At 46.5% G+C, this 10,306-nt stretch overlaps 2 protein-coding genes and 1 non-coding gene across 3 annotated transcripts; all 3 read left to right on the top strand.

The window, feature by feature from the left end:
• On the top strand, positions 1-83 carry TRNAY-GUA (transfer RNA tyrosine (anticodon GUA)). Its single transcript has one exon. It is a non-coding gene; the product is annotated as a tRNA-Tyr (tRNA).
• A 2,521-nt stretch (positions 84-2,604) lies between these two features.
• LOC131219081 (uncharacterized) lies at positions 2,605-3,341 on the top strand. Its single transcript, XM_058214068.1, has one exon. The coding sequence runs from the start codon at positions 2,605-2,607 to the stop codon at positions 3,121-3,123; it is 519 nt and encodes a 172-aa protein (XP_058070051.1). The 3' UTR covers positions 3,124-3,341.
• On the top strand, positions 3,271-4,296 carry LOC131219080 (NADH-ubiquinone oxidoreductase chain 2). The gene has a single exon (XM_058214067.1). It carries the CDS (start codon positions 3,343-3,345, stop codon positions 3,934-3,936), a length of 594 nt encoding a protein of 197 aa, XP_058070050.1. The 5' UTR covers positions 3,271-3,342; the 3' UTR covers positions 3,937-4,296.
• Positions 4,297-10,306: the final 6,010 nt, after the last annotated feature.

The following is a 10,306-nucleotide window of genomic DNA, read 5'->3' as shown; positions in this document are numbered from 1 at the left end:
GGGAGAGTGGCCGAGTGGTCAAAAGCGATAGACTGTAAATCTGTTGAAGGTTTTCTACGTAGGTTCAAATCCTGCCTCTCCCACTTGTTGTAGACTTAAGAGAAGAGAAAGGAGGCATTCGTTAGCGTAGAAAGGCCAACCGAGCGAAGCTCTTTCTTTTTTGTGGTCGTGCCGTGAAGTGAAATTGTATTGTATGTTAGTTAGAGAGGTTGGCGAACTACTACGATCTATAGATTCCCCATCTATATCCAATCCCAACGAGAATAGAAGCGAGTCGCTTCCGGCTTGGCTTGTAGTCGTAGTCTTTTAGTCTCTGTAGTCGGCATTCCTACACGCACGCGCCCGCCAGAATGCCTCCGTCGGTTCGGGACGAAGCCAAGCCGATACATACGATAGGCGAAGGAAGCGCCCCCCCCCTTTCATAGCGCCTGGGGAACGCGACGTTTGATCGAGGAGTGGAGAGGAGAGGTGGAAGAAAAGGCTCGGGATGGATTTAGGAGTCTTTGTGCGAGCCGTATGCGGTGAGAGTCGCACGTACGGTAACGAGGGGGGTTCGCGTCTATACGTGTAGTGTGGTGGTTGGGCCTACCCACCCTATTTGTTCCATGATCTATGGGTCTACTGGAGCTACCCACTTCGATCAATTAGCCAAGATTTTGACCGGATACGAAATCACTGGTGCTCGATCTAGTGGTATTTTTATGGGGATTCTATCTATCATTGTATGATCCCTATTCAAGATCACTGTAGTTCCTCTTCGGGTGGCGGTAGGACGGATGGCCGCCTATAGGTGGTAGGGAAGGGTGGGTGGTACCGCTCAAATTGCAGCTAATCTTCCTAGCCATGTGCGGGCCAAGCTTAGAGCGTGTGAAACTCATCACTACCTTGTAAGGGCGTTGAGACCATAGCATGTTACACGAAAGCGCCACTTTCTCTGGAGTGTTGTCACACAGCTGCCCACCTAGAAGAGCCACTCGCTCTGTAGTGTTGTCACACAAGATAAGCACACCACCCGCTTGCTGGCCAGGCAAATCGAAGTGATCTTTCGGTCAACTATCCATCTAGTCGATGTGTAAAAAACATGGTGGAATCACGCAACGTACACTGCTGGTGTGCTTCCTGCCCACGAGGAAAGCAAGAAGAGCGATGACAGTTTAGTTCAGATTTGACTATTTGCAGCATGGGAGTTGATTGCCCAAAAAATCCCTGGGAACATTGAAAAAAAAAGAGATCTCGGTAATGAAAACTATAGGGGGCTGTATTGGTGAGATCCAACGGTGAACAACAGCCTAAAAGAAAAACCGCTTGGAAGTCTGAGGACCTTTAGTACTGTACCCTACCCTCGAACCAGTAGCCTTCACGCCAAGCAAGACCGCCCTTGTCCCTTTCCTTTCTCCATTCAACCTCCTTCTTTGCTTTGTTCCAATAGAGTCTAAGGCAAAGCTAAAGTGGTTCATATGCCTACCATCACCTACTTGATGAAAGGGAACGAACTTTGTTTCATTTCTGGGGATTGGATTCAGTGTTTATCAGCGTCACTCCTTCCTTTTGATTATGTCGTGACGCTTTGGTTACCGTCTTCCGCTTCCGAGGGTGACTTCAACGGTTGGGGACTTGGTCGCCTGTATGATAGGGGCTTTCGCTTCCAAAGGCGACCCTCTCGAGTTTCCGGCTCTTTCCGTCATTGAAGTAGCCTTTCGTCGCCCTACCCTAAGAAAGAAGTCACTATCAAACAGCTCGCCCTACTGAAGGTGCGCTCCGCCCGGTTACTAATGAATTGGTTTGCGACTGCCTTTTGAATATGAGTAGGGCTCCTATTGACTAAAGGTTCTTCGGTTTCCTTTAGAATGAAAGTCGCTATGAAGCCCCTACTACTTTGATTCAAAAGGCGAACAGCTCCCTCCCTTATAGTCGTATGGGGTGGGGTGCTTGTGGGAAGCTGCCTTGGATATTAGGAATTCCTCAAACAAAAAAAGGCAAAGTCCGGTATTTGACGAAGATCTTTCTATAAATAGATAGGAATGAGTGTTCGATATAGGTAGGGGATAGGATCCATCTGCTCTCTCTCTCTAAATGTATGTATTTCTTAAAAAAAATGTATAGAGCAGATATAACGATATAAAAGAAAATCGGGAGATGATAAAGGATACATAGACATCTAAAGGGATGTCTATTCTCTTCCTCTTGTTGATTTTAGAGAAAAAAAAAAAGAGATCTCGTTCATCTATCTCTTGTCTATCTATCCATTGATTCTATCTATGAATCAAGTCAAAAGAGTTCGTTTGTTTTTGGGTTCCCCGAATGGATTGGATCGTTTCTGCCAACGAAATGAACGCGGAGCCCGTTCCGAATGCTTATCCGATCCGGAAGTTCTAGCGAAGAGAATAAGATGCTGCTCCCCCTCCCTCTGTCTTTTCCCGCTTTGCTAATCTTCCCCTCTAACGCGGGCCGGGCGCGGGAGGAAGAAACCTAAGAGAAGACGCTCTTCTCTTAGGTCCTTTTTTTCAGTGCAACACAGGAAAGCGCCCTCTTTTTGTCATCCCTGCAGCTCCCCAGAGGCTTTTTTGGTATTGAACGCATGGCGTAGCTAGGACCCTTCCAATCATGTTTGAGCCTATGTTCAAACCAAACCCACCCCATAGCGAAAGAATGCCCGCCGACGTTCAGATAAGGGAATGCTTCCCCCAACCACTAAAGGAAAGGCTCGACGAAGGGAGGGAGATGCGGCGGGGGAAGGAAAACGCTTTCGGAGATCGAGATGTCGATTTTCATCGAAAACGAAGAAGGCCGAGGATGGCCTACGGTGCGTGTTATCTGAAGGGCGAAGAGAACACGCTTTTTCGACCGCGGTGGTATGATTGCCGGGCCCTCTCCTCGTTCCGCCCGCTGGCCTATTGGGATAGCAGCCTTCGGGCTTTGCCTGCCCTTTCTAATAAAGAATTCCGGCTCGGCCCGGTAAAGCGCTGGCAACAACAGAAAGGAAGGGGTCCATGTAGCTGCTGCGCCCGCCCACTGAGCAGCAGGTTCGGCATCTACTACAAAAGAGAGAATCCACTTCAGATAACCACGCCTCTGCTAGGCAGCGTGTGGAATGGCCGAGAGCGGACCTTTTTGGATATATAATCCAAGTCGAGAGTGGAGTTACGGGAACAGCCGTCTGATGGAAAACAACTTTCACGTTCGGTTCAGAGAGCACTTTTTTCGTTGAGAATTCCTCGTTCCCTTTCGTGTGAATTCCCCAGCGGCGAATTAACAACTTGTGGGGCCCTATCTATTCCATCTCTCGAGCCCCGAAGAAAACCCCCCTCCCCTTCGGACTCCATATCTCTTTTGACTCTATATATGCGGGCACCTGATATCTATGAGGGTTCACCCACCCCGGTTACAGCATTCCTTTCTATTGCGCCTAAAATCTCTATTTCTGCAAATATGTCACGTGTTTCTATTTATGGTTCCTATGGAGCTACATTGCAACAAATCTTCTTTTTCTGCAGCATTGCTTCTATGATCTTAGGAGCACTGGCCGCCATGGCCCAAACGAAAGTCAAAAGACCTCTAGCTCATAGTTCGATTGGACATGTAGGTTATATTCGTACTGGTTTCTCATGTGGAACCATAGAAGGAATTCAATCACTACTAATTGGTATCTTTATTTATGCATCAATGACGATAGATGCATTCGCCATAGTTCCAGCATTACGGCAAACCCGTGTCAAATATATAGCGGATTTGGGCGCTCTAGCCAAAACGAATCCTATTTCGGCTATTACCTTCTCCATTACTATGTTCTCATACGCAGGAATACCCCCGTTAGCCGGCTTTCGTAGCAAATTCTATTTGTTCTTCGCCGCTTTGGGTTGTGGGGCTTACTTCCTAGCCCCAGTGGGAGTAGTGACTAGCGTTATAGGTCGTTGGGCGGCCGGAAGGTTGCCATGAGTAAGTCAGTTTGGGAGACCGAAGGCAGTTCTCCGTGCACCGGACACGTAGCTTACCGAATCAGTTGCGACACGGATGGGAATGCATGCTACGAAAGAAAGGGTCGAGTCTGATACATCAACCGTCTACTCAATATCCTTGTACGAGTCCACAATCACTACACGAGATGAACCTGGGTTTGGTGAATTTCAGTTGGCCTTAGGTGTAATAGGACTCCCAGTTACTGCGCGCGATCGTATACTGAGGTGCTCCCCGCCGGTTGTTGGAACGACGCGAGCCGGGCCGGGCCTCGATTCAGAAAGATGAAGGGAAAGAGGTTACTAATTCCCCATCTCATTGGGGGTAGAAAATGAATCGACATCTCGATGTGATACAACCCTTTCTATTTTAGTTGGGAAAGAACGGCGAAGTCCATCCGAACCATCGAATGAAGTATAAGAGGACAGTAAAGAGCTAATGGCGCGCGAAGTGCATGCAGAACGGGCATGGAGAAAAAATTGTGGAGGAGAAGCAACCAAGCTCATTCCCTTCGCTTCATGGGCCCAAAGTAGTGCAGTGTTTCCTAGCCAAATCAAGGATTTGGGGCTTCTTACTATATGTAAATAAATATATATAATTAGTCATCTATATTCATAGAAAGATAGATCCATCCATCTATCCTATTCGATTTATATTTTGATATCTAAAAAAGAATCGATTTCATTCAACGTTTGATTCAAAGAACTCCACTTAGCCAACCCACCACCACCCCCCACCACCCGAAAGCCCCCCTCGATCTCTTCATGACATCTTCGTAGGATGCATTTATGCCAGAACGAGGACTAGAGAGACTTTAATCTGGATACCTCGTAGCGTTTCCCCTTTCTATCATCCATTCACCAAGGAGCTTCCCGTGGTCCATCAGCTCTTAAACCCTATGAACCTTCGATTTCCTCATTGCATCTTTCTACACAGCAACAGTTCTTTGGATAAAGAACTCTTTCCCTCCTTTTGAAGATTTCATTCCCTTCCAATGAAAGGGATTCTCCTTTCTTTATACGGTTCAATTTTGCATCCGTCATAGATTTTGGTTGGCCTTTCAATGCATTCTAGTTTGGACCCAGCCAAAAAATGTGAGTTGATGAATAAGTCCTGCGCGTCTCACGTGCCTTACTGATCAGGGCTTTTCATCCTCCGCTTCTTTCCGAGAGCGATAATAACTGGCTTTTTGGTCGTACATTGCGGGGATCGGGATCGAGCAAGGAGACTTTAAAGAATTTCCTTCAGGTAAGCAAGTACTTTTTGTATTAGCGGTAGATCAGAGAAAACCTTCTTTTGCGTACGTCAGTTCTGGTAGTCGAGGGAGGTAGGTTTGGTACTTAGCTGGAGAAATGTCGAAAGAATTTCTCATAAGTATATGGTCGTTTGAATCCTCTTTTGAAGTTCGGGGTTCATACTAGCCATTCTTGAACTCTTTCCACCTTAAGAAAGAGAATTTGCTTAGGCTTACACTAATGAAGGTTTAAGACTAGGCAAATATGGCCTTACAGCAAGCCTCACTCGAGACGCAAGCTAGACTAAAAGAGCCCTTAAAACCACCTCAACACCTTAAAGAAAGCCATAGAGAGCATATGGGTTATGACCATCATGTCTTATGGCAACCAGTAGCACCTTATGGCTGCTTAAGGGTGTTCTCCATAATCCACTTAAGGAATTCTTTTCTCTTCCTTCTTTATAGTGAAGCTGAGGAAGCATATACCATAGGTTCTATGTAGGCCCCACATAATTCCATCCCCAGCACCCTACGTGCCTAAGGTACACTATTGCTCCATAAGACTACGCTTGCATGAAGATTTCGCTACTGAAAATGTGGTTAGTGCCCATGCATGCCTTCGCTCCACTATCCTTAACTGACCTAGTGGAAGCATCTTTCATTCATCAGGTGGAGGCAAGTAATAAAGGGTATAAAATAAAAGCATCTAGGCAAGCAAGAGTTGTGAGGCTTCGCCGATTGAGAACACCATTGTCATAAAGACTCTAATAGAAAGAAAGTAAAAATCATTGAGTTGTGTTTCCCTCGTTGGGAGCGAACAGATCATAGCTCACCACGGTAGTCCTAAAACGAAGGGGGTGAGCATAAAACGGAGTGAGTGAGCAACCTAATGTCAAGAACCAGAGAGAAGGGCTTCCCGATGTGGAGAAGCCTGAGCGGGAGTTCTTTTTGGCTTCACCAACTGAGAACATAGCCCCCCAAGCCCCCCCCCCCCCCCCCCGACGACTGAGGGGGTGCAAGGTGTAAGAGGATTAGGGGTTCAAAAGAGAATCCCTTCTTAGAGCTTTTCAATGAAGTGAGGAAGTACTATGAACACTCACTCCCTCTATTTCTGAAGTTGTAATTATGTATGACTCAAATTGGTAAAGTGAAGGCATAACTCGAAGTCAAGGGAAGGGCTCCCCCCGACCAAGATGGGCTTCGGGGGGGGAGCTCGAGTGCAGACTTCTTTACTATTGATAAGGCAGGGAGGACTCTGGGGTTCAAAAGAAAATCCCTTATAGACTTGCTAAGTGAACGAGGGGGTACTGTGAACACTCACTCCCTCTGTTTTTTAGTTCGTAATGTTGACGTTGACTCAATTTGTGAATTGATGGCGTTAACTCTTCCTTTCAAGTAAAGGAGGGAATCTAGTTCTGTAATTCATCATTGAATTTGGAATTGAGTAAGGGCAAACCATTCCCGCAAGGGCAGGAAAGGGGAAAGAGCCTATCGCAGTACCAATCCCAACCCCAGTCCCTCTGAAAGGCGGTCTCTTCTATCAGATCCCTATGTTCCAGCCACCTACTTCCTCTGAAGGGAGTACTGTGATAGAAGGAATCCAAATAGTCACTGGAACCAGCAGAACCTCTGTCCCATCCAAGAGAATCAAAAGAGAAGACTTCATCAACATTGCCCATGGATGCGGATGGATTAGCGATGATAATTCCAGCAGTTCTGAAGGTGAAGAAGAAGAGATAACTCATGACATCAGAGCTGTCATCAATGGAAGAAGGCCCCCAATAGATCTGGCCTACGAAGATAAGCTTCCCTATGCTTTGACGGAAGATCTATCTATCCTTGGTCGTTAGACGGTATGAACAAGCAGCAGATTCAGAAAGTCTTATCTCTTATGATAGCAGCTGCAAATGCCTATACTGCCCGACGGTTACTCAGCTCACCAAGCTTTTGAAGCTATCACTGGGGGATTCATTGGATCCCCACCCCAAAGAAATGCATGGTGGGCAGCCATACCAGATCCAACAAAGGAAGCCTTAAAGAACTCGTTTGCCCAGAATCCTGATGGCACACCGGCACTAGAAATTCGAGGGCAAATAATCTACACATGCATCACCCTGCTGTTATCTACCATCTATAAGCATTTCTGCGGACCCTTCGAAAATACCAAATGGCAACATCGAGAAGCTCTCCTCAACCTCCGGATTTCGACTTTGCGAGACTATTCATGGTACAAGCAGAACTTCCGGATTTCTTTCCTAGATGACTTCAACTCAGCCATCTGGAAGGACAAGCTCATAGCTGGACTTCCAAAGGGTTTTGCTGATCTTGTCCGAGCGGGAACATGAATCTAGCCGAAGCAACGTATGGAGAAGTCCTTTCCCATATAGAAAAAATGATTGGATCATATTGCCCCACGGCGAAAAGGGAAAAGGCATCGAGCAACTGAAAAGAAGCATGGGAGAAGGAGAGATTTGTGAGCAGTTTGGCTATCAACAGATTGAAAAGCCGAAACCTCGAAGAACTATAAAGAGGCAAGAAGCATCGACATTAGCGCCGCCGCAAAGGAGACAACCACGGCGACGCCCCTCCACAGAGAAAGGGAAAGCGAGTTGTATGCTCAAACTGGAAGGACATCTGGCCTAAAGGAAAAGAAGTTCGAGCCGTCTCTAAGGAGACTGAACCTCCCTCGACGGTCAGAGGCAGAAGAATGCAACTGCGATGAGGGTGCATGCCTCTGTTATGACCCAGACTCTGAAGAAGAAGGAGTAGTTGCGATGGCCTCTTCGAGGTCACCCAAAAAGAGAGGTGACAAGGACCCTCCTCGACATTTCATCTCCATGAAAGATGTTGAGCAGATATCTCAGACGCAGCTCACATACTCTCAGCCTGTTTCATAGGGTGAACTAGAAGTTGTAATAGCGGCGCTCAGAAGAGAATTGCAAGATCTGGCTACCAGAATTCAGGCCTTGGAATTAAGAGCTTTCCAGGGCAATCACCAGATACCTGAAGAAACTCCGGCCGCCTCAGATGAAGAGAGCGAAAAGATGTTTGTTGGCACGCTCTCTCAGGATAAGAAAAGATGGATAATCAAGGTAATAGTTCAGGTGGGGAAAGATTCCATTTCTACATATGCCTAAATTCGATAGGGCTCTGGATCAGACTTCAATTGTTTCCATGAAGCCTTGGTTCCCTGTCGAGAGAAGACGTCGGAGGAAAGTCTTCGCCGGAGGAATGACGAATGCAAATTCAAGGGCTAGGAATGTCAAGGTTCATCTTACTGAGGAGATCCGAGAGAAGTTCCACTTCATGATATTTTCAGATATGCAGTACGATGTCCTCCTGGGGCTTCCATTTTGAAGAAGGATAAAAGAGCTCAAAATTCAAGAAGATGGGATATCGGGATGTCTAAGCAAAAGGTATTTTCATCTTCTGTTTTGCAGACCGCGAAAGTTTTTCCCCATCAATTAAAGACAACCGGGAAATTCACACTGATTTACGATTCGGGTCATTCAGCCCCATCAATATTTAGTACAACCCAGTCAGCGGAAATGTCACGAAGATGGTCAAAGTTCCCTCCTCAGCCTGGTATTCTCCACACCTAGAGCCTTCGGGAGATTCTCTCCAGATGTATGTGCGGGGAAGAAAGGCCTACAAACTCCGACCATTTGAATACCCAGACGACTCTCAAACTCCCATCATTCCTACTGGATGGGGAGACGATGAAGATGAGGATCCTTCTCACAGCCATGACAGGATCCAAAGCGTGCTCTACTCCTCTTGCTGCTTGGATTCAGCCGGCCATCTCTCCCTTGCAATTGGGAATCGGGTAAGGCGAATCGATCTTCTAGGCTCCATAGGGAAATAAACGTACAATAGGATAGGAATGGTAGCGAAAGTGAATGAGGAAAGCTGGCATGTTCCCTCTTTTAAATATGTTTGCTTAGTCCCCATTCCTGGTAGTCTAGCTCAGTCTGTCCCTTGTCTGTCCATTCCTTTAGTTTGGCGAAGGGTCGAGTTCAAACCAAGGAATGGCCCATCCAAGAACCTTGCCAATCGCATTCATTATGGGAATAACGTTATTGACTTTGAAGTTGGTGGAGACCACGCAGTAGAAGAGGTCGGAGAAAACGACTCAACGATTAGAAGAAGGTAGAATCCAAAAGACAGTGGAGAAGGGGGGAAGGGCTCTAATAGTATAGGTTTTATAGAGCTCCCGCATACTAAAAGGTATTATAAACAGAGCAGGAAAGTCAGCAGCGGAGGAAAAGCGGGTGAAGGCAAGAGAGGCCCTTAAGTCAAATGGGGCCGGGAGCATCGGAAGATCGGGTGGTGGGAAATGAAATCCACAAGTCAAATAAAGAAGGAGGGTGTCGGAAAATCGGGTGTTATCTCAATCGCGATTCCTCTTCGCAAATGAAGTCGATTGCAACTTATCTTCCGACCGCCGTACGGCGGTCGGTAACGAAAGACATTCGCTAGGGAAGGGCTAGTCAAAACTAACAAAAACAGAAGAGAAAAAAAGAAAGAGAAAGAGGGCGAATTGACTAAAAGAAGAGGATAAATGGTAAGAAACAAAGGATAGAAGCCAATGCGCCAATCAGAGAATAGGTTGCGGGACTGGGAGAGCAAAAACCAGCAAGGGCTGAAGCAGTGCAATCAACGAACGAACACTTCACTAAGGAAAAGGAAGAAGGAAGTAGGGAGAGGAGATAAAGCATCCTAAAAAAGAAGCACGAATCATATTCAATAAAATGAGCTAACCGCGCTCGGCGTCAGGACAAGGGAAGAAAGCAAATGAGCTCAAAACATTAGGGAGCTCACTCACTATGTCTCATGCTCCACCCCCTTCACTTTTGTGATTATAGGGGTTGAGTTATGACTGTGTTCGCTCCCTCCTAGTAAATACCAAAAGAATGAGACGGTAAGCAGACACCCCTTAGTCATCAGGGGGCTATCCCCTCAATTAGCAGGGCTTCACAAGCAGAAAAGGTTGTAAGGAAGTCTACGCTCGGGCTTTGCCTACATCGGATCACCCTTCACGTCGACTTCTTCTCTTAGATCACTTTACCCACTTTGAGTTAAGTCATCATATAATAAAGGATGAATCCCATGTTTTGT

Source organism: Magnolia sinica, chromosome 11 (assembly GCF_029962835.1).
Source record: "Magnolia sinica isolate HGM2019 chromosome 11, MsV1, whole genome shotgun sequence".
Taxonomy (NCBI): Eukaryota; Viridiplantae; Streptophyta; class Magnoliopsida; order Magnoliales; family Magnoliaceae; genus Magnolia; species Magnolia sinica.
Note: the sequence above shows the minus strand (reverse complement) of the source record. Positions and strands in the feature narration are given on the sequence as shown.

Excerpts from the sequence above, each read along its gene's own strand:
- LOC131219081 (XM_058214068.1), top strand. The coding sequence starts at position 2,605 with ATGTTTGAGCCTATGTTCAAACCAAACCCACCCCATAGCGAAAGAATG.
- LOC131219080 (XM_058214067.1), top strand. The coding sequence starts at position 3,343 with ATGCGGGCACCTGATATCTATGAGGGTTCACCCACCCCGGTTACAGCA.